Source organism: Miniopterus schreibersii (assembly GCF_964146895.1).
Source record: "Miniopterus schreibersii genome assembly, chromosome: 2".
NCBI lineage: Eukaryota > Metazoa > Chordata > Mammalia > Chiroptera > Miniopteridae > Miniopterus > Miniopterus schreibersii.
This window is the reverse complement of record NC_138102.1, coordinates 38,316,635-38,339,539: the sequence shown is the minus strand read 5'-3', so window position 1 is coordinate 38,339,539 and position 22,905 is coordinate 38,316,635. Positions and strand designations below refer to the sequence as shown.

The window sequence follows — 22,905 nt, the reverse complement described above, 5'->3', positions numbered from 1 at the left end:
ATCCCTTTGGCCTCATCATAATTTTCACATAGAAATCACTGATGAAGGTCATGCGGTCTCCTAGGTTCCAGGAAGATGAGTTTTAAATCATAATTTTGAAGGAGAGTTGCTGAACAAATGAAAAAGCCATGAGTTTCTTCGGCAGAGATTGTCACAGCAGCCGTTCAGAAATGATTTTGAAGTATTTCTTGGGAAGAAAGCTCACTAATCAGGAGACTTAAACTTAGCTATGACAGACGTAGGGGGAGGATGGTTTCTTCCCATTTTTGTTCGCCCTGCATGCAAAACAGAATCTACCCAGCTGTGTTTTGTCTTTCAGAATGGGATATGCGTACAACGGGGCCACATCTGTCATGTCTTCTCGGACAAAGTATCGTGGTGAAGGAGATATCAAAACCACAAACCCTCCGAAACAGTTTGATAAAAATGCTTACGTCTAGAAAGAGCACTGCTGCAAACTGTCTTGAGTTTGTTATAAAGGTGAACCATTCACAAAATGATCCCTTCAGGGCCCTCCTATAATTAACACTCAAACTATTTTTAAAATAGGAATTTGAGGAATGTGTTGATTATATGGATGTAAATGTTCTTACATAGTTATATACTAATCATTTTCTGTTGTGGCTTTCTATAAAAAAATAAACAGGTTATTTACAGGATTTGCATATATCTTATACGTTTTTAGCATGTGTATTTGGTACCCAAGGGGGTCAAGATGTACTTTGTAAAGCAGTCTTAATCATTCCTATGTTGCAGTCTTTGTCCCCATTCCTTATGTTTCTTTCTCCATGTATTTAACAGAAAGTGTATAAGGAGTGGTGTCTGGTAAACAGGATGGGGACAATCTGAGACTATTCCTCAGAGGGTGTTTGGGTTGATGGACATGTTCCTGGCTGCGTGTAGTGACTTCTGGTTTCTTACACGTTCTGCGCCACTGTAATTCAGTGACTGCTCAAGGAAGGGCGAATGGGCCCATTACCTGGCTCGTCCGCCTCAAGTAACTGCTTCGGCATCTCTTATACAGAAAGCAGATTCTGGGGCGGAGCGTCAGCAAGAGCTGAGCTAGACACGCTGGTCATGGCTGACTCTGAAGCCAACAGAGGAAGGCCCGGAGCCCGCGTGGCACCTGCCTCACACAGAACCCACAGGCCAAGTTCTGATGTCTCTTAGGTCCTGTGTGTGGAACTAACTGGGTCAAGGAGAGACCATTTTTCAAATATGTAAGGTGCTCCAGTGATTTTTGAACAAAGACAGTGGTTTATTCCTAGAACCAGCCCTTTCACCAAATGCCCAGCACTGTTCTGAGCATTTTCCATGCCCTGACTCACTTCATCCTCACAACTGCCCTCTTAAGTACTGCTAGCATCCTGAATTGACAGAGGAGGAAATGAAAGCAGAGTTTCAGTAAATTGCCACAGTGAGTGACAAAACAGGACTCTGAACTGAGGCAGTAGAGGGTAAATATATAGCTTCAGGCTTTGAGTAAGACTTGGTATCTGTGTTACCTGTGAGCAAGAAACTTTCCACACCAATCACAGCATAGGTGAAAATAACATTTTCCTGACGCACGAAAGACTTAAAAGGGAAAATCACATTGTTTGGAGGTGCTCAGTGGAAAGAAAAGGAAATGAACATGTTTGTTACCAAAAAAAAAATGTGTGTGTGTGTGTGTGCACACAACCATGATAATACTTGAAATATCTTTTCCAGGGACACAAATGAACTGAAAGCAATAAAGGGAAGTTAGGTGCCACAGGCCAGTGTAGGGGCAGGGTTTTATTCCGTGTGTTTAAAACAAATTTTAAAATTTCAGAGATGTGCTAGTAAAGACAGTGTTTAGATTGTACTGAACTGTTATAGGATAGTAAGAAGCAAGGGCAGGAGGAATGGGGAAACTGAGACAAGAAAATTAAACAAGGCCAGACAGTTTGGCAGCCAGCAGCCAGCTTGTAAATAGCAAGCTTTTACCTTCCCCCAGCCAAGGGTGCTAGAGAGCAGATGGTTAATGTCTCTCCAAAGAATGCAGGAGAGGAAGGGGAAGGGAAGGGCGAGAGGAGGGGGACTCCTGATGCACCTGGAGAATACACAGCTTCATCCATCCTGAAACCAACTAAAAGGCAGCAGAGAAGAGGGAGGGGGGAAGGAAGAGTGAAGTCTTATCCCATCCCGCTGTTTAAATAGAGAAGCCAGCAGTCTTAGGATTTAATTGCCAGGTACTTCTCATACTTTCTTGGAAAGCCATAACAAAGCAAAAGGAGAGACCTTCAGAGTTAACCTGTACCAATTCCTAGCAAAGGAATTTTAGAATCTATACACAGAAGGGTATATAACCCCTTGAACCCCCACCAGACTCGGATGTAGTTTAGTCGATTTGTTTGCCTTGCTTCTTTAATAAATTTGCTTACTTTAATTTTTTAATAAATTGGCTTTACCACAATGCAATTATCTGGAATCACTTGTTTGAATTCATTCCTATGAGCATGACACGAATCAAGGTGGGGACAGCCCTTGCCCTCTGACTCGGGGCTGTCCCATAACACCTCTCTGGTGTCTGTGAGAGGTGCCTGTAACAGAACTATTCTAGCTCCTGAAGAATTTAGGGAGAAGAGGGAGTAAAAGTACGGAAAAGCTCAGCCGGTAAGCAGAGACACGTTAGTTGTGCCTCAGTGAGGGAAATATCAGGCGATGGTCCAAAGAAAAATGAACAAGCCAGATCCAGTAGACAAAACAATAGGACTGAACAGGTAAGTTAAAGGATTGGCTTTTACAACACAGATATAGCGACTAAATTTAAATTTGGGGTGTACTTAGCAGAAGTTCATCACTTTCCCCAACCCTGTCCCTGGCAGACACAAAACATGAAGTTGACACCCCGTTTAAAACCTGCTCTTATCACTTTCTAGTTATATAGCCTTTGGCAAGGTACCTAGTAACTCTGTTTCTCATATCATTAGGATAAGGATTATTATAACTATGTCCTATGTCTCAAAGTTAACTAATAATGCATGTTAAAAAAACACACACCCAAGTAGCTCAATCTGTTGACTGAATGAATGAGCACAGCGGCCTGTGTGCCTGTGTGCCTTCTTAGGCACAGTGTGTTTTTGTAGGTTTTTTCTGTCCTGCATGATAATTTGATTCAGCTTTTAAAACTTTTAGAAACTTATATATAAAGTGTATACATTTGCATAAAATGGCCCCTGTGGGTAGTTTTTATTTTATTTTTAAATTTATCTTTATTGTTGAAAGTATTATACGTGTCCCTCTTTTTCTTCCCCCATTGACCCCTCTACCCTGTACCCGCCCTCTCCAGGCCTTCACCACACTATTATGGGTGTCCATGGGTTATGCATATATGTTCTTTGGTTAATCTCTTCCTCCCTTCCCTCTTCCCTCTGAGATTCGTCAGTATGCTCCATGCTTCTACGTCAGTGGACTATAAGTAAAAAGGATGGGAGGAGATGGGATAGAAACAGATAAATTGCTCTAACTTTAGATCAGGATGTTACATGGCATAGCTAACAAGGCCTTAAATCCCCCAACAAGGTTAAGTTTAACTCAGAAATCATCTCTAATAAGTCAGCCAAAGTCACAATGAAGTAATGGAGAGCTTTACTTAGAAGGATGATGAATGAAAAAAATCCAAAACCCAACAAACCATTTAGTTAAAATGTTACTTTTTGGGAAACAGAATACAGATAGTACCACAAACTATTAAAAAAAAAAAAAAAGCAAAAACACCTTATATGAACTTTCTGACCACTGGCAATGCCATTGTTAAGAACTAAATCAGTCGAGGTATTTTATAATATAGGTTGGACATTTTTAAAAAGTAAAAAAAAACTACATACACATATGGATTCAGTAATGACTCAATGTTTTCTATTCATATTTTTTAAATGTTTTTATTGATTTCAAAGAGAGGGAGAGAGATAAAAACATCAATGATTGAGAGAAAGTCATTGATCGGCTACCTCCTGCATGCCCCATACTGGGGAATCAAGCCCACAACCTGGGTATGTGCCCTGCCCAGGAATCAAACTGTGACCCGGTGACGGAGTGGTTCTTAGGTCGATGCTCAACCACTGAGCCACACTGGCCAGGCTTTTCTATTCATATCTTGATAAATCAGCACCTAAAATAGCTTTTTTGTTTTGTTTTGTTTTTTAAGCAAGGAAAGGTTTATTGATGAAGAGGTCCTAGCTTTAGTAGATGGGAGAATTCTCAAATCCTTCTTAAGAGAGTCTGGAATCCAAGCATCTTTTATCACTAAGGGAAGGGGGAAGGGGCAAGGCAAGGGGTGGGTGCTGTCATAGACAGGTAAGCCTTGAAAGGGCTCTAAGGAAGAGCGGGAAATTTCTCAGTCCCTTTGTTCCCGGTGGATCCATTGAGTCCCACTGATCTGAGTCCAGTTATGGAGACTCCTGTGAATCTTTGAAAAAGTCATTACCCTGTGCCTGTTTCCCCACCTTTTTGCTGACAAGGGGGCTGCTCAAGCCTCAAGCAGAATTCTGCTAGTTAAGTAGCATATTTATAGCAGGAACTATTAGCCTGCAGGCCATCAGAGAAAGGAAGCATTTCATTGTTATAATTCCCCCATTTTCTGTTCATCTCTCAACCTTGAGGGAAATAGAGCAACTGGATCCAGGTTCAATAAAGAGGGAGGATTAGTTTGTAAAATGGAGTCAGATCAGTCTGCCCATGGTGCCCCTCTTATCTGGCTTTCCTATCTGGCTCTTACAATCTCACACCCCTATCCCTTTCCAGATGATCCCTGAGCCTTAGAGGGGGCATTTTGGGTATACAATTTACAAACAGAGACTACTGCAATGGTGGAAGAAACAGTAGGCCAGGATACATGTACCCTAAGTAATGATCAGAGCAAATCATAAGTCAGTCTCTGAGTCTGTAAGGCTCAGTCTAGAAGACCTCCAGATGAAAGGCTCAGAGCTTCATTTTTGCTGGAATGAAGGTAGGCAGTGAACATTTGACAGATTCCACTGGTCTGCAGTCCAAACGTCCCTGATGATGTCATCCGGTGCTCAGGTAAGCTCTCTGTGTGGCTTACACTGCATCAGTCACCTAAACCGTCCAAATATGAGCTGTTGTGATGATTTCTCGGAAGTTTACATTATGTCATCTACTTACAGTCTGCAATCACAAGGCTCAGAAAAAAGTTTTAGTTCCCAATAACTCCAAGGCAAAGGAAGGGAGAAAAATGAAACACTAGTTCAGAAAGGGCTGCAACCAAACACCTCCACTAGAAAATTTCAGGATCCAGTTCAGTCCACAGGTGAAAAAAATAAAACTTTAGACAGTTAACCAAACTATAATATCCACAATTGTACATTATGGTTTCTATTGAAACAATTTTTCTCTCTAAAATAACCCTCATTTTATTAAATAACCAAGTTAAAACTAATTCATTGCATATGTCTAGTTTCAATAAATTTGGTCTGTTATTTGCATAAGTACAAGAATAGCAAATTATTATATAGGCTCTTTTAAGTCTGCTTTGCTGGAATTTCATAAGCAATCTCCAGATTGAACCTTAATTAGCCCCTCAGGGCTGAGAAGCCAAGCCACGTAGTTGGCCATCAGCATTTGCCTGCAATACCTATAAATGTGGGAGAATTCCTCAGGTTCTCAAGGTCCCCTAAAGTATCTTCAGGTTCTTCCTTTGCCATCTCCCAGGAAAGCAACCTTCATTCCTTAACTGGAAAGACTGCCATGAACCATGTGAGAAAGGTACCAGGCTGTTTTCTGGTCAGCCTCCAACGTCAACCTTAATTCCCTAGCATTTTCTGGAGACATCCAGAGTCTGTGCATCTCTCTCTCAGACATGACATTCCAGTTAGAGCCTCATCAGGAGTTTCCAATCTGTGTCCTATTATAACAAACAGATTTTTTTCGAGGGATCAGGTAGGGAGAAAAATATGTTTCAATATTGCTTACAAAGGTATAGTTTACCAAACTGCTCTAAGGCGGGGGGGGGGAGGGGGTTGCTTATATCTCACAGACAGCTGACCGAAGTCCAAAGATGTTTCCTTATTCTAAATACAGCATGCGCAGGAGGGGGTGAGGTGGTGGCATGCAGTGGGGGTGCAGGGTGCAAGGCAATGCGGGCAGATGGTACAGTGGGGGCGAATCAACCAGAAACACTAGCTCCTGGCTGGCTCGCCATTTCTTACAGGCCCGAAGTTCATGTGCCAGTGCTACAAAAGAAAGGCGAATACTCAATAGATCAGAGTTTGGAGCAAAGAAAGGTTTATTGATGGAGGAGGCCTAGCTAGAGAGGATGGGAGACCTAATTCTCGAATCCATCTTAAAAATAGTGACATTTTATCCATAAAATATCCAAGGTAAACATTATGCTGCAGAAATGGCATTTAAAGTTCTAAAATAATTGTTTTATAACAACATGCTTACAATGGCTCAAAGCTGAACATGGTAAAGGTATTTCTGGAAAATGTATTTAGCATGGGCCTAGCTATATTTTTATAGTTCTAAAGTTCTATATGAAAAATAACCAATCTACCCTTAAGATTTCACTGACTCCACTAATTCAGTTTTAAGGATACTCACAGAATTTTATAATAAAACACTTGCAGTGTGATAACATATATAAGAAAGACATAAAGTTTTAATTCAAACCAAAGCCTGCCTGCTAGAATTAAAATTTTTTCGCTTAAAAATTAGATGGAAAAAATACACTGAAACACTAGAGTACCAGTCTGAAGAAAAAACTTTTTATGACTTCAATGACACGCTATTTTTAAGCAGCAGAAGCCTTAGACATTTTTTATGCTTAAAAATACTGTTGACAATTTGTTTTTCGATATTGTATTAGGTGCCATTAAAGAGACCCCTGTTCTCTGAATCAGCTTCCCAGTTATCGTGGGAAGCGCTGTAAGGCAGGAGCATTGGTATCGTGTTGGCAAGTTACTGACATGCTGTGATGCTGAAATACTGTTGGCACCTGGATCTTCTGACATGTGGATCTTCTTATAGTTACACATCTGAAGTGTCACTCCAATCAGTCACAGTTACTAAGCTGCTTTTCAGTGTGCTTAATTCATCTTGAAGGCCTGTGGAGGGAGGGAGAGAGGAGGAAGAGGTCCCAATGATTAAACAAGCACATTGTCCAGCCTGCAAAAATCCTAACTTCATACTGCAGTGTGTCACTCAGTGTCTAGGTCTGTTCACCAGTCCCCACCCCCAGCCCCCAGAGCTGTGCGGGAAGCTGCAGGGCAATTTGACCACGAAATGGGCCCATCTCTGGGGTACTCTCCGGGATACTTGTGTGGAAGCTGCCGCCTGCATCCATCCTTCCCTGCATTTGGCACGGGGCCTGTACGTTGACAGTACTCACTTTGCTTTTGTTGTTTTTGTTACTGACTCTGAGTAGGTGGTTAAAAAAAAAAAAAAAAGAATAAAATTAACAAGCCAAATAGGGATTAAATGCTAAAAATAGATTTCCTAGGGTAGGTGAGCTTAAATATGAAGTTAGTTAAAAACTGTCTTGAGCCATTGAAATAGTACGGTGCAGCGACTTCCACTTGAGTTTGATTCTAGCTAGCTTTTTTGTTTTTTAGGTGCTTAGGGTCATGGCTTTGGGAGAAGAAAAAGGAAATGGATTCAGAGGGTCTCTCTGCCCTGTGAACTTAGTCACTGTACCGTAAAAATGGCCTTTTGGCTTTTCAACTATTAGAACTGATATTCAGACATAGCACAGATAACTCAATGACGGTTCCAGAACAGAGGCTGGTGTTATGATTGGACAACGTGAAAGTAAAGGCGCAGATGACACACTGGTGGAGGGAAAAGGTGAAGTGAAGGGGAGAGGAAGCAATGGTTCATTTCAAAGTAGGGCGGGTGAGAGAGACTGCTGCAAGTGGCCCGTCAACATTAACATGTGTTAGTTTAAAATTACAAACGCAGGACCTGCCGGTATAGCTCAGTGGTTGAACGTAGACCCATGAACCAGGAGGCCACAGTTCGATTCCTGGTTGGTCGGGGCACACGCCCGGGTTGTGGGCTCGATTCCCAGTAGGGGGCGTGCAGGAGGCAGCCGATTGATGATTCTCTCTCATCACTGATGTTTCTATCTATCTCTCCCTCTCTCTTCCTCTCTCTGAAATCAATAAAAACACATTTTAAAAAAATAAAAATAAAATTATAAACTCGGGTACAAAAATACTGATGAGTGGGCATGAGAAATGTAGTGAATGGAGAAAATGAGCCAAATCTTCTTGTCTTAGCATGACATTAACAGTTAATGTCTCAAGTTGATAAAGTCTAAAAATAGTGGTCTAACCCTATTACTCAGACAGGGAGGTTCCCATCAGAGGCACTGCAGGTGAAGGAGTCCTTCTGTACGACTTCACTTTCACCATGTGTAAGAATTACTTTGAAAAAAATTTTTTTAATTTAATGTATCGAGAGTTAAGTTACTGGATTTATGCAGACTCTAGAACTTATCCAATAACAATTTCTACTAATGGTTTCATTTGTCATTTATCCCACTGGCTACAACACCACAAAAAAAAATCTTCCTTCAAAGAAAATAACACTTAATATGTAAACAGACTAATGCAGGAAGACTGCCAGGAGAATGGCCTCATTCAAGTACATGGTCAAGAATTTTAATTTCTATGGGGCACCTACATGAAGAGTTTATTTATATGGGCATTTCCAAAAATAGCATAAAAAATTTAAATACTAGAGATTAGGCCTAAAATTAAATAAAAATAATTAGTTAATATACACAAGTCAGTAAGTTGTACACATTCAGCCATTACTAAAGTAATATAAAGTATCGAGGTCTTTGTTATGCCAACAGTGTGTTTCTGTTGATGATATATTAGCGTAGTTTAATTAGAGATTTATAGAGATGAAACACAAATAAGCAGAAAGTGGACCAAGTTTTCTTCTGCAAGACAGCAAAGTGGCACACCTTCTCTCTTTGGCCCTCTGGGAACAGGTGCACCCCAGGCAGTTGGCACTTGAGTCAAATGTGACTCATTCTTCATAGGCGGAGGCTCTTTCTGCTCCTTCCCAGTTATTTTCCCCAGAGATTTTTCTTCTATTAAGGATGATATGTCCCAGTCATCGTCATCCACATCTGAGCACTAAAAGAAATACATGGAGAATATTGTTTCCTAAAGAAGTGGGACATGGGAGAGCCTCTCAGTTGTTCTGCTGGCCAGATCAAGCTGCTGACACTGAATAATTAAGAACCTGGGAACCTCAGAGGATCCCTGCTCTAGTCATTTCTGGAGGGCAAGGAAATGGATTTAGAAATCGATCTTTTGAAAATAGAAGGGAAAAACCTTTGTTTTGTTTCTTGCCATGGAAATGTGTGTTTCCTACTCTACCAATCATGAATTTAGAAAACTCCAAAAACACTACATTTTAGAAGTAAAGTTAGGATGCTCCCCAAAGTAGGAGCTAGGGCAGCTCTGGAGCTCTTCCCTGTGATAATGACATTTAATCCACATGTGGGCCCTGCAGAAATAGCCCCTAAGCAAAAGGGCATGCATATCTACCACTCTCTTTAGGGAGACACATGAGCTCTGCCTTGAAATACATACATGGCTTTTGGTCATACTTGGCTTGTGTAACACAAATAGCACTAACTACTTACTATAAGTTCAACAGAATGCTCTGGATTCTATAGACAAGCAGAAAAAGAATTAATCTAAATGAAAAATTAAGAAAAGACGACTACTACTGGAAGACCCTGTCAACACGTGTAGCCCAGAAATACAATGGGAGATCTCCATCCACAGAAACACTTCTGGTCCTTGGTGTTGGAACTGCTCGGAATGTGGTCGGGCCTCTCCTCTATTCAGGCATGGAGCTTGGGCTCTGCCCTCCACTCAGTTTACACATCTTTCTGAAGGATTTCTCCAACGACTACCAAGTTGGGCTAAACTCTGAAAAGTCCCTATTTTACTTCCAGGTCACATCCTGGTAGCAGAAAAGTCCCTGGACTCGGATCTAGAGGCCCCAGATTCTTGGCAGTCACAAGTTTCTGTGCACAAACCATCTAATATCAGCAAGCATCAAATACATGAAACAGGATTCTGAAAACCTGTAGAGTTTGATAAGCATATGATATATTATTACCAGTTATAATTCCAATATCTTTGATTCTCTATGGAATGGAAAGAAAGGCAATACTGAAAACAAGAAATGGTAAAAATCTCAACCTCTAAACTACAAAAAATAAAATTAAGATGTATTCATTAAAAGATGAAATTCTTTTATACTTAGCAAGTAAAAGTGATCTCACCTTTAGTTCTTCTTTTAATTCTCTTTTGATGAATGCCTCAGCAACATTAATCCCACCAACTGGCTTACTCACATTTCTTTGATTTGAAACTGTCTTTTCAACTTTTTCAGTTAATGTTTTAATCGCAGTTCCTATATGACCAATAGAAAATAGGAAAAGTTTTTAAAAACATACATCTAGTGCATCTATCTTCAGTTCTAAAATAGCCTAACAAGCAATGTTGAAAGTCTAAACTTAGCAAATAATTATGTACTATTAAAATAAACTCAACTGATGTATTTTGGGGTTAAAAATGTTACACTAAATACATATAAAATCCTTTAAAAAATGATGATCCTCTAGACCAGAAGCAATAAAATTTTCATTTTAAATCAAAGAAGGATAATCTCATTCAAATACTGATCAGAAACATTCATTTCAGTGAGGTAATCTACATGAATGGAATATTCATATGGATATTTTCAAAAGCAATATTAATTATTTTAAATGAATTAGTTATATTTTACATAATTATATAAGTATATGAATATAAAAATTATATACAATACAATAAAGTAATTACAACTGATATAGTTAAAATATATTTTTTAATTATATTTAATTATATTTAAATTATTATAATTGTATATATATTTAATTATATACAATACAATAAAGTAATTACAACTGATATAGTTAAAATATATTTTTTAATTACATTAAACAGAATTTCTGCCACTTCCCTTCAGGAAATTAACAGCAGTCACACACTTGGACCTTATTTTCCTTGAGTACTGCATCTCCAAAAGGCGGCAGAACATATTAGAACAGCTAATAGTCACCCCGTTTTATGGGTTGAATCGTATCTCTCCAAATTCATATGTTGAAGTCCTAACCCCACCAGTACCTTAGAATGTGACCTTATTTAGATATAGGGCCTTTAAAGAGATAATCAAGTTAAAGTGCGGTCCTTAGGGTGAGCCCTAATCCCACATGACTGGTGCCCTTACAAAAAGGGGGAATCTGGACACAAATGCACTCATTGAGGGAAGTCGATGTAATGATACATAGGAAGATGGCCATCTACAAGCCACGAACAGAGACATGGGACATATCCCTACAGCCCCCAGGGAGAACCAACTCTGCCTCCTTGATTTTGGCCTTCCAGCCTCCAAACTGAGACCATACATTGCATTTGTTTAAGCTTCCCCCACCCCCCACCCAGTGTGTGGTACTTGGTTATAGCGGCCCTAGGAGACAAATACACCTAGGTATTCCAGACTCCTTCCTCTCCTTCCACTTGAATATCAATCTGTTGCTAAGCCCTGTCTACTTTCCTGAGGCAGCAATAGCTTTTGGATAAGCCCTATCCTTTCCTCGAGCATATTTCCAGCTCAGACTGCTGTGTGTGGTGCCCCTGGTTGAGAACTATGGCCCTAAGCCAGATTTCCAAAAGGATTTTCAAGGATAAAAGCTCACCTGTGGGCTTGGGAGAAATCTCAGCGTCCTCAATTTCACTTCCTTCAGTCCAGTCAGCGTCACTTTTGACCGTTTTCCTTCCAAAGCTACTCTTGTTTTTAGATGACTGCACAAGAAGTAAGTCTGGGGATGTGTATGCCTGGACCAGGTCGCCAGAATCCAACTCTTCCTCTGAACTAAAAGGAGGCGTCCTGAACAAATCAAAACCCAAACAGGGGGCACTGTTTTCAGAAGTTTCAGGATTTACAAATGATGTGCCTCTTAAAGTGGTGGGAGTTTTCTCAGGTAATTCCCAGGGAGCATAACAAACAAAGGCCAGTGCGGCCACAGAACAAGATGGCAGCAAGGCCCAGGACTTTTGCAAAGGGCTGAAGAGCCGTTTCAAATCCAGACCTGCCAACCATTTGGCATATTTACCAAAACTGACTGAAGTTATGACAGTTCTCTAAATCTAAGCTTATATGTTCTTAACATTCTTGGTTTTTACATACCTAAGAAAACTATTTCTCAGTGGGGAAAAAATATTTTTGGCAATAAAACTATTCCACCTTTTAAAATAGTGTCATTATTTATAACTTACCTTTACACTGCATCTTACAAAGTACTTCTACAATCTCGTTTGTATTATCACATGAATTGTCACCCCCATTTTAAAGTGAAATAAAAGTTCAGAGCAGTGTTCATTCATTTAAAAAATACTCACTGAGCACTTAGATTTCAGACATTGTTCAGTTATACTAAGTCCCATGAAATAAGGCTCTTCCCATGAGATTACATATATGAAAAGTGCTTTTGAAGGGTAAATCATTATTTATATTGTCTCTACTATATTTCTACTGTCACTACTATATATACACACACATAAGGCCTCAATGAAGAGATTTATAGCGTCAGTATCTCTAGAATAAGTCAATGATGATAAAATTTAATTATAAAATTAGTATTCTTCATAATTAATAACAATAACATACCTATAATATATTGGGTACCCGCAAGTGTCAAGCACCGAGGCCAAGCCCACTTCATATATTCTTACTAAATTATAGAACTATCCTAAGGCAAAGGCAGCATCATCCCATATTACAGATAAGAAAACTGAGGCTTAAACTGGTAGGCAATTGAGTCAATGGCACAGAGTTAATGAGTGACTGAGCTAGGATTCTTAGTGCCCTAAGAAACCGTGAGCCTTAGAATGCTAAAATATCGTCTGACCATACCAGCACGGATCCAGCCATTAAAAGTCAACATCATTCCTTTAATTTATCAAGCTTATTGAAAATTACTAGACACTGAGGAGGGTAATGGAAATGACCCTGGGTGGTCTCATTTCTTAATGGAGGCCACGATGTGATATGTACTATTACTTTATGTAATAACTAATAAAGAAACAAATGTCACAAAGGAATAACAAATTAATTATGACATTTAATAATTAAAGCTTTAGTTAACCACAATGCGCATACTAATTTACAATGAAAGGGATGTTCAGTGGAAAGAATTTTTAAAATGATCTCCTCCCACCCAAGTACTCACGTAATAGTTGAAGACTTTCTGGGAAGATGATCTTCTATGATATTTTTCTTAATTCTAAAAAAAACCAGAAAACTATTTCTAAACAGCATGAGTGAATAATGTAATTTAACATAAATTTCTATGTAACTGGTGATTTTTCCTTTTAACATATATTAAAGAGGGTGAGCAACAAGAGTCTCCCAATACCAATGAGACATGGTTAGAAATTACAACTGTGATTCTCTGTTGGGTTAAATCTTGTTGTGGGTTGAATGTTTGTGTCCCCCTAAAATCCTATGTTGAAGCCTTAGCCCCCTGAAGTGGTGACATCTAGAGAAGGAGCCTTTGGGAGGTAACTGGGTTTGAGGTCACGAGGGTGGGGCCCCCATGAGGGGATTAGTGTCCTTATAAGAAGAAGAAGAGAGACCAGAGCTCACTCTCCCTGCACGTGAGGATACAGCCAGAAGGCAGTCTCCTGCAAGCCTTAGGAAGAGAACTCTCACTGACTAGGCTGGGACCCTGATCTTGGACATGCAGCATCCAGAAGTGTGAGAAAATAAATCTCTATTGTTTAAGCTACCTGGCTCTGTGGTATTTTGTTATGGCAGCCCGAGCTGACTAAAATAAACATTAATCTAAAAATTTTAGGGTTAAGAAATACTCACTTTGGAACAGATGTTCTATCAGTGAAAACAGGTCTTTGTCTAATCAATTGTTTGCTTTTGGGAGGAAATTGTATTGCTTTGGAAATTTCTCCAGCTGAAATGATATCCACTTGAGAAGCATTGTACCTGTCTGGAATAGTAGTGTCATTCATGAGTCTTTATTGCATGAAAAGCAGAAAAAAAGACTATAATACTGTCTATGCTGGCACTGGAATGAACAAGCCCATTTCTAGGGTCTAGAGGCCACACTACAGGCTTTCTTTTATTTATTTATTTATTTTATTAAATATATCTTTATTGATTTCAGAGAGCGGAAAGGAGAGGGAGAGAGAGATAGAAACATCAATGATGAGAGAGTCATTGATCGGCTGCCTAGCCTGCAACCCGGGCATGTGCCCAGACCGGGAATCGAACCCCAATCGCCTGGATCCTAGGTCGATGCTCAACCGCTGAGCCACGCCCGGCTGGGCCAGGCTTTCTTTTAAATGTAAAAACAAGATAAAAAATCCGACACCTAATAATTGAAACAGTAATAAAGTTGCAAATTAAGTGCCAAAGTCTGTGAACCATTTAAAATTATGAAAAGATTGTTCTGTTTTGCAGAAATGAAATGGCAGTTCATAACAGCCTTACCTGAAGACAATAATACTCTCTCCTCAATTTTACAGTTGACCTGATGTTCAAGGAATTCTCGAATTTGCTGAATGTTAGGTATCTGTCTTTCTTGATTATGTCTTTTCGATTCCATGGTTCTTAGCACTCTATTCAATTGATCACTTGGAATACCACGTGTATCCTGAAGGAATAAAATGTTAAGTTAGTCAATTTTCCTGTGACGTTTTTCATTTCATGGACATTTGCAGCATTAACTGCCAACCTTTAGTCCTTACTGCTGCATGTAAGGTGGAGGATGCCCCAATATAACATACTGTGCAGGCCCCAAAAGGAGTTTACAGTGCAGTGGGCACATAAGGCGTGTGATACTTGCAGATTACCGGTTAGCAGTACTTGGCTGTGAATGCACAGGTGTGTGTGGTTGCACATGGCTGATTAACCAACAATCAAGGTGGGTGATAGGGACCAAGTGAGTCCACAAGGCCAGAGAAGCTCCACGGAGAGAGGCTAGAAGGCTTGAGGGGGAGACTGGGCTGTGCCCTGAAGGATGATGGGTAGAGTCACGCAAGCAGAAACAAGGGCGTATTCCAGGTGGGTAGGGACTGGGCTGGAGGCACCTTGCAGGAAAGGCAGGTGTTGGGGAAGAAATAGTCAAGGCATGTCCAGTGCCTAGTACTACAAAGGAATGGGGAGCGGATCAGAAAAGGAGACTGAATGCCAAATTGAAAAGTTTAAAGGTTATTCCACAAGTAAAAGAAAGTAATCAGAGGTTTTCAGTTATGAAAACAGCATAATTAAAGAGGTAAATTGAGAAAATTTATCTGGATTTGATGGGTATGTAGACAGAAAAAAAAAAATTAAAGGGCTGTATATTCAATAGCAGTGTAACACACCCATATCCCATCTCCCCCTCCTCCCCCCTTCCCTGAGTCTTGCCTGTTACAGGATGAAGTGACCCCACCATCCTCCCAGTTGCCCTGATAGAAATCTCCGTCATCAGATCAAGTGCCACATCCAAGAAGTTTTCTCTGACCTCAGTTATTCTATCCCCTCTTCTTTTCCTTCATCGCATGTCCTACAGTCCATCATCATGGATCTACCCTGTCTGTGTGAGCAGTTGTTCAATGCCTGTCTTCCTATACCCTGTAGCTGAATGGAAACATCCAATACTATACTGATGTCAATTTTCCTAATTAGTATACAAAATTTAAATTATACAAAATTTAGGGGACTTCCAATCAGAATCCCAATAGGGATAATTCTGGAACTGCAGAAGCTGTTTCTAAACTTCACTGGAAAACAAAATACGGAAGAACTGCCAAGAAATTTTGAAATAAGAAGACTAATGAAGAAGGCATGGCCTATAACAAATATTAAAATTCAGGACAAAGCTACTGCAATTAAATCAGTGTGTTGTTGGCAAAGAAATACAAAAATGCAGGGTAAAAAGGATGAAAGTAAAAAAAAAAATTCCAAATGTATACAAGAATTTCATATATTACAAAAGTGCCATTTCAAATAAATGGGGGAAGAGTAGAATATTCAACAAATGATTTTGGGATAATCAAACTGGAAATAAGATTATATCTCCAACTCAGTGTTTCTAAACTTAATAGTTAAAGGCCAGATAGAAAAACAACAAATATTAAATGTTTTTATAATCTTGGGATGAAAGGAAATGTCCCAAATGAAACCCAAAAACCATACACAAATAACCAACATGAAAACTACAAAACAATTCACATAGGAATTATTAACATTCATGAATATGTTTGATTTCCACTGCCCTAAGGGCGGTCAAAATCCACCAAAAAAAAGTCTACGGATATTTAAAAGATTGACAACACTAAGAGCTGGTGCAAGATGTGAGGCAACTGAAACTCTCATGCACTGATAGGAATAGTGTACACTGGTACAAATGTTATCAGAAAATTGTGTGGATGGAATTTCTCTGTTGCTAGTTGAAGTGGGGGATTTCTCTCTCCACTGGGCGCTGGAGGTCCGTTTCTTACGATATCATGAGAAAAATAATTTTCTAAGACTCACACGGGAGAATGAGTGATTTTTATTTGCATGAAGTTATATCCCTCGGTTTCTAAAGTCCCATTTCCCTTAAACGGGTCCTGGAAAATGTGCAGCTGGGGATCCAGCAGAACTAGAAGCAAAGCAAGTGTCCAGAGTTTCCATTCCATGGTGGAGTTGGGTCCTATGTGGCATCCAGCTAGTCTCAGTCCATTAGTCCATTGTGTGTGGGGCCCACATGGCTGCGGCCGTGCGGGCGAATGCGGGAGCGTGAGAGCACACCCACTGCAACAGGAGTCCCGAGAGGGCAAGAGGGCCAAGAGCAGGAACTCCCTTTCTTCAGGAGCTTATGTATCTCAGATTTCTCACCCTTGCTGTGGCCATGCCCATTCTGGCCAATGACCTGCTTCCAGGTGTGACTCACAGGTAAGCACCTAGACTTTACTGAGTGTGTGTCTATTCTTCCTTTGTCCAGTCCCTTCCCCAGGATCTGTAGGGAACAGACCTGGAGAGTGTTAAACTGCAGCTTTTTGGCACAAATGGCTTGCCTATATTATTTGACCTTCCCTTTGCTCCTTTCCTGTTAATTAATTAATAACTGGGTTAATTACAATGGTATCATTAACACTTGAAAAATTATTTGGCTATATCCATTAAAGTGAAACATGCATACTCTTAGAGTCTGCAATTTCATTCCCAGATAGATATCCAAGAGAAAGGAATGCCAATGTCCACCAAAAGACATGTATAAGAATGAAATGGTCAAAAAGAGCCCCAAACCAGAAATCTAACTACCTAGATTCAAACCCTGGCTCCTTCATTACTAGCTGTGTGACCTGAAGCCCTCTGTAAAATGGAGATAATATTGTCACTTACCTCAGAGATTTGTTTCTATGTTTAAATGACTTAATATTCATGAAGCTCTTAGAAAGGTGCATTAACCTCCAGTCTCCTAATGTGGACAGAACTGACATGCTTTCTTCTCTTCTCTGATTCTTTATTTAGAAAACAAAACCAGCAAATATTCCAAAAATAAAGAAACTTACTGCATTAATCCCCAAGGTGTCCAATTTCCGCACCAAACTCTGCTCCAAGATTGTTCTTATTTTCTTAGTGAGAGAGGGGTTATTCTTCAAAGCTTTCCTGAAATGGTTCTTGTTGTTATTTAATTTCTGTTCATTTTCCCTTCCTGAAATAAGGTTTCAAAAAATATGTTAAAAAAACAAATACATTAATTCTCTAAGTAGAAAACGATAAAACAACTTTTAAACAGCAAGTAAGCATTTGTAATCTTTTAAGTTTTTGGATATTTTAGTCATTCAGTGTAATATATAATGCTTAAGTTCTGTAGCTTTTAAAACTTCCTTAGGTCGGCTTCAAAACTTCAAATGTCTTTAAAGACTCTTTCTTGATCACTTAACTGAATTATACCTAGGTAAATAATGCAAGAAATGTGTCTCTAAAGAAGCACAATGAAAAAAAACCTTATTTAGAAGTTTAACATTTTATTCTAAAATTAGCCTGGGCATGGCTCGGTGGTTGAGCATCCACCTAGGATCCAGGCGATCGGGGTTCAATTCCCACTCAGGGCACATGCCTGGGTTGTGGGCTCGATCCCCAATGTGGGGTGTGCAGGAGGTGGCTGATCAATGACTCTCTCAGCATTGATGTTTCTCTCTCTCTCCTTTTCCTTTCCTCTCTCTGAAATCAATAAAGATATATATTTTAAAATAATAAATAAATAAATAATAAAAACAAATAAAATTATTTTACTACTTCCTGAACAATTCATTTTTCCTAAATTCAGTTAGAGTTTATGTATCATTTCATGTAGAAAAAGCTCAATTTATTTTAAATAATTAAGTTTTATATAGTAAATTTAATAGAAGTTCATATAAAATTTCAAACTGAGAAACTATCCCTCTTAAAATATTTACCAAAATGAAAAAGAGGTTAACAGAAGTCTTAGGAAAAGCATGCTTTGTTACAGCGGTGGGGAATGTTTGGTCCAAGGGCCGTACATATGGCCCATGAAATCATTTGGACTCGAAATTCAATAAATCTAGGAGTTTTCATAGCTAATTTTAAATTGATAATTTTGTATGGCCTGCAAATGATGTCATAAATATCCAAATGGCCCTTGGCAGAAAAAAGGTTCCCCACACCTGAACAACCTATAATTTAAAACAAAGGAAAAATAATAGGCCAGGTTCTTCTTACTCTTCCTTCCCTATTCCCCTTTTATTCCTCCACTAAAAAAAATGTCTAGTTCAAGAGGGTTCCGAGAAGGGGCATAATCACATGACCTTGAAGAACTGAGTCCTTAGGTCAAAGTATACGGAAAGTTTGATGAAAGAGCCCAACACTGGGCAGTTCTGACCCTTGCTCAAAAGGGTCAGAGGCAGATCTGGGGAATACAACAACAGTACTATCATTTTGGAATCTAACCTTCTCATCTCCAAACAGGGGGATCTCACCTAATACAAGTAGCACCAAATGCCATTGACTGGGTGTGGGGCTGCAGGCCAGCCCCCACAGACAGTCCATTTCCCCCCACTTCACCCACTACAGTAGATGGGATTTTTAGGTACAGCACTTGGATTTGTAGATCTTAAACAAAATGCCTTTGGTTAAGATGTTTTCTAAACATTAGTTCAATTCCAGTGGTAAAGAATACTGTCTTTCATTAATAAATGGTTTTGCTGACAGTAATATTAGTCAAATTACTATGTGTACATTAAATGGGGGGTGGGAATCCTGCATGATGACGCTTTCCTATGCTTTGTTACTGTGGCTTTCTAAATCAAAATGATAAAATTTTACATAATCACATATGATTAAAAGTTGAAATAATCTTAAATTTTATATTCTGGGCACATATGCTGCTGTTTTCCCAACCAATGTTTTCCAGTATTCTGAAACAACCCTAAAAAAGTACTTCTGTCCTAGAAACTGACAATGCATCATAACCTAGATGACTTAGCTACAGCCAATGGCTGTGTCACTGACTTTGACTGCTAGTTGGTCACCGAGTCTACAACTATCTAGGGCTAAAAATAAAAAGAGGTACCAAGAGACAGTCTGGAAGTCATGGTGCTACCATTGAAATACTAGTATCTCCTGTCCTGATACGCAGAGATAATTTGGGGGGCAAGTATCTGGGATATAAAAGCTACTGCATAGAAGCATAGCCTGAGGAAAAGCTCTGGGCCCTGGCTGGCCCGGCACCCAAGGAGACACGAAAGGGTCAAGCGATGCCAGGAACGGCTTGGTCACAGTTGAGAAGAGCTGTAAGGTCTTTGATAGCAGTAGCTGAGTTCACATGCTGACTGATCTGGGTTCACCCTCAACCATGATGACAAGTCCCTTTTGGTGACTTAGTTTCCCCAGTGACTACAGATTACACATTTTCTTCTGTCTTCAGATTCACTTTATATGTTGGCCCTTGCTTTGGAAAGCCATTTATGAATTAGAAAACAAGACTCTTAGAAGGCTGGAGCTGGCCAGCGGAAGCAAGAGAAAGAATATAGAGTGGACAGGAAAAAGAGTGATAACCAAGTTTTCATGTAAAGAAGGAATTAATCACTTGAAAACCAACAAAAGCTGAAGATTTCAGTTAAAGCATGTATTGCTCACCAAGATCAACAAAACAAAACTTCCTAAGTATCAGCACTTCCTCTAATGACATATGTAAAAACTTATGAAAGCAGATGGCCAGTGCACAATAGCTCACACGTGTGATCAGTTCTGTCAGTACAACATAGCATTTATGGTAAGCAAATAAATGGTAGCACAAAGCAAACAGTGAAAAAAAATAAAAATAAAACGAGAGTTTCTGAGTTGGAAGGGACTTTATTATCTAGTAATGAACCTCCTCATTTTTCATGAGGACCAAAACCAAAGAAGTGAAGAGACTTTCCTTAAGACCTCCCAGCTACTCCTGCAGAGCCTGGACCAGCTTGCCTCTCTCCATCACTTTGTTCTTTGTATTAAACTATAGAAAGAAGAAAACTTGGACTTAATTCCAGCCCTGTCACTAATTAACCTCAATGACTTGGAGCAAGCTCCTACTCCCCATTTCAAGTTTCTGAATAATAAAATGGCCTCTGACACCATCTCCTGGCCCTCACACTCTAACACCGTATAAACAGCAAGACCAAGAACACAACTGTCAATAAGTAAGGATGCAGAAACGATCTTCTGGATGAGTTACTTCTTGGTAATAGCCAGTGTTTTGCAAGCCACTGCCTAAGGCACTACCTGCACAGGCACTGTCTACAAAATGTTAGCACAAGCTGAGGAATTTATTGATGGCAATTAATCCGTTGCCAGCATGCTGGCTCCGCAGAGGCACTGGAAGGATGTGCTCGCTGTTTCTGTAATGGTGCATTGGACCCTGGGGTGTCTCTTGATGGTCCTCAGTACTACTTCCCACTAGAACTGTGTATGAACCCAAGGATGGTGGCAAAGATTTTCTTTCCCATTCTGATTCCTCTAATGTGGCAACAATCAATGACAGTGTTTGCCGTCAATGATCCCAAACTCATGTCTCATGTTTTCTGGGTAGAACTCTAAAAGAAACATGGGCAGAATGGTGCAGTGGGTGGAACCTGGAACCGAAGTGGTGATGGTGGACAAGTCAGGATTCCTCTTGGAACCTAGCTGACTCATTTTTTAAATGAGAATGAACTATATGACCTGAGGCTCCCATTTCAAAATGTTGGACCTTTTTTACGAACTTCCTGACACATTTCATGAATTCTTCAGAGAATAAGATATTTTGTGTTCCAGAAATCAATGAATGATACGTAAGAAAGAGAAAGCATGCTACTTGAAAGTAAAGTGAAAATACACATCACATAGATATTATGGATATGCCTGATTTAGTTACTTCTGGATTTGTAGCCTTGTTAAAAAATTTTGGAAAAAGTCTAGAGAACACAGAAGAAGTTATAACAAATATTAAGACTTTACATATTGGAATATATAATTTTACTTCTCTTCCTAACAAAAATGACAAAACCGGAGCTCATATACATATGAAAAATTTGCTTTCTCCTAAAGAAGTGATGTATGGTAAAGCATTATTATTACTAAGGAGAAAATTATGATAAACTGATTCAAGTACTATTGTTTTAGAAACTACAAGTCTAGCATTAGATAATACTCTTAATACTGTAAAATGATTTTCATAAGTTTCAAAGATTAATTTCTAGAAAATAAATTTTAGAACTGCTAATAAAATGAGTAAACAGTAATATTTTAATTATCTCCTCAAACCTGTAATAGCTCCTAAATTCCACCAGAAACATTATTCTGTACGTAAATATTCCACATTCAGAGTTTGAATGTTATGCTTTCCTTTCTATTAAAAATAAGTGTTGAAGTGGGCACTTCACCCATTCATTTCAGAGATTCAGGGTATGAGAAATAATTACTGTGACAAGAATATTTTTGTATTACCTGATGCACATGTGTCGACTTGTCACATATCTGCATTGACATAAAAGGCTTAATTTTTTTCCAAGTTCCCTGACAAGGGGAACTTATTCATGTGCTAAGAATACAATAAAGCAAAGGGGAAATATAACAGTGTATTAGGGGAGTAAGATGACACAATACTATATATGGATTGAAAATATAATCCAAACCTAAACATCTTCCCTAATTTTGACACAGTGCACTAAAATCCACTGGATAGTGTCTTCAAGGCTTGGGTTTTAGCATCTAAATATAATATATGCAGATATAAACCCTGATCAAGCCCTTTGTTACCTTTTTCTTCCTCTGAAAGTTCTTCTATTGGTTCCAGTATGTGCGATGAGAATGCCTGTTCTATTAATGAGGAAAGATAAGAATAGTACAAACAGGACAACAGCAAAGTAAAATCAGTTTACTTTCAAACAATTTTGAAAGCTATAGTTCTATAGTATTTTAATCACATCTAAAAAAGCAAGAATTTACTGGGGGGAAAATATTGAGGTAGTCAGTTAAAGCTGCTCACTTTTCATGGTATCTTCTCTTTCTATGTATTTTCCATTAACCCCACTCTCAGGGTATTATATTTTTAAACAATTAAGTTAACATTTTGCATTCATCAGCCTCATGCCTGATATGATTCTTTTCATGCACAAGGACACTACTGGACCAGGTTGCTAAATAGAAAATTATTGAAAATATTTCACTTCCCAAAGATAAACACATAAAACATTTCCAGAACCGTGGGACTCCCACTTCTCACGAGCCTTCATGTGGTAGGACCAGGATGGTAAAGGGCAAGGACAGGCTGCCCAAGGGTCAGCAGCAGAGCTAAGACCCATTCTTGAATAGCTCCAT

The 22,905-nt window shown here is 39.2% G+C and overlaps 2 protein-coding genes across 5 annotated transcripts in view; one reads left to right on the top strand and one right to left on the bottom strand.

Moving 5' to 3' along the window:
- The window catches only part of CLDN10 (claudin 10), a 104,624-nt gene extending 102,184 nt beyond the window's left edge, over positions 1-2,440 (top strand). For both annotated transcript variants that reach the window (XM_081128349.1, XM_081128348.1), the window contains exon 5: positions 320-2,440. In XM_081128349.1, the coding sequence (XP_080984475.1) occupies positions 320-440 (121 nt within the window). In that variant the 3' untranslated portion in view covers positions 441-2,440. The remainder of the gene's footprint in view (positions 1-319) is intronic.
- A 3,804-nt stretch (positions 2,441-6,244) lies between these two features.
- DZIP1 (DAZ interacting zinc finger protein 1) overlaps positions 6,245-22,905 on the bottom strand; it is a 49,710-nt gene continuing 33,049 nt past the window's right edge. For 2 of the 3 annotated variants that reach the window (XM_081128345.1, XM_081128346.1), the window contains 9 exons: positions 22,345-22,404; positions 17,616-17,758; positions 14,566-14,728; positions 13,933-14,062; positions 13,289-13,342; positions 11,756-11,946; positions 10,298-10,428; positions 8,957-9,131; positions 6,245-7,088 (listed from right to left, as the gene is read on the bottom strand). In XM_081128345.1, coding sequence (XP_080984471.1) covers positions 7,012-7,088; positions 8,957-9,131; positions 10,298-10,428; positions 11,756-11,946; positions 13,289-13,342; positions 13,933-14,062; positions 14,566-14,728; positions 17,616-17,758; positions 22,345-22,404 — 1,124 coding nt within the window. In that variant the 3' untranslated portion in view covers positions 6,245-7,011. The remainder of the gene's footprint in view (positions 7,089-8,956; positions 9,132-10,297; positions 10,429-11,755; positions 11,947-13,288; positions 13,343-13,932; positions 14,063-14,565; positions 14,729-17,615; positions 17,759-22,344; positions 22,405-22,905) is intronic. The other variant, XM_081128347.1, reaches the window with a different exon arrangement.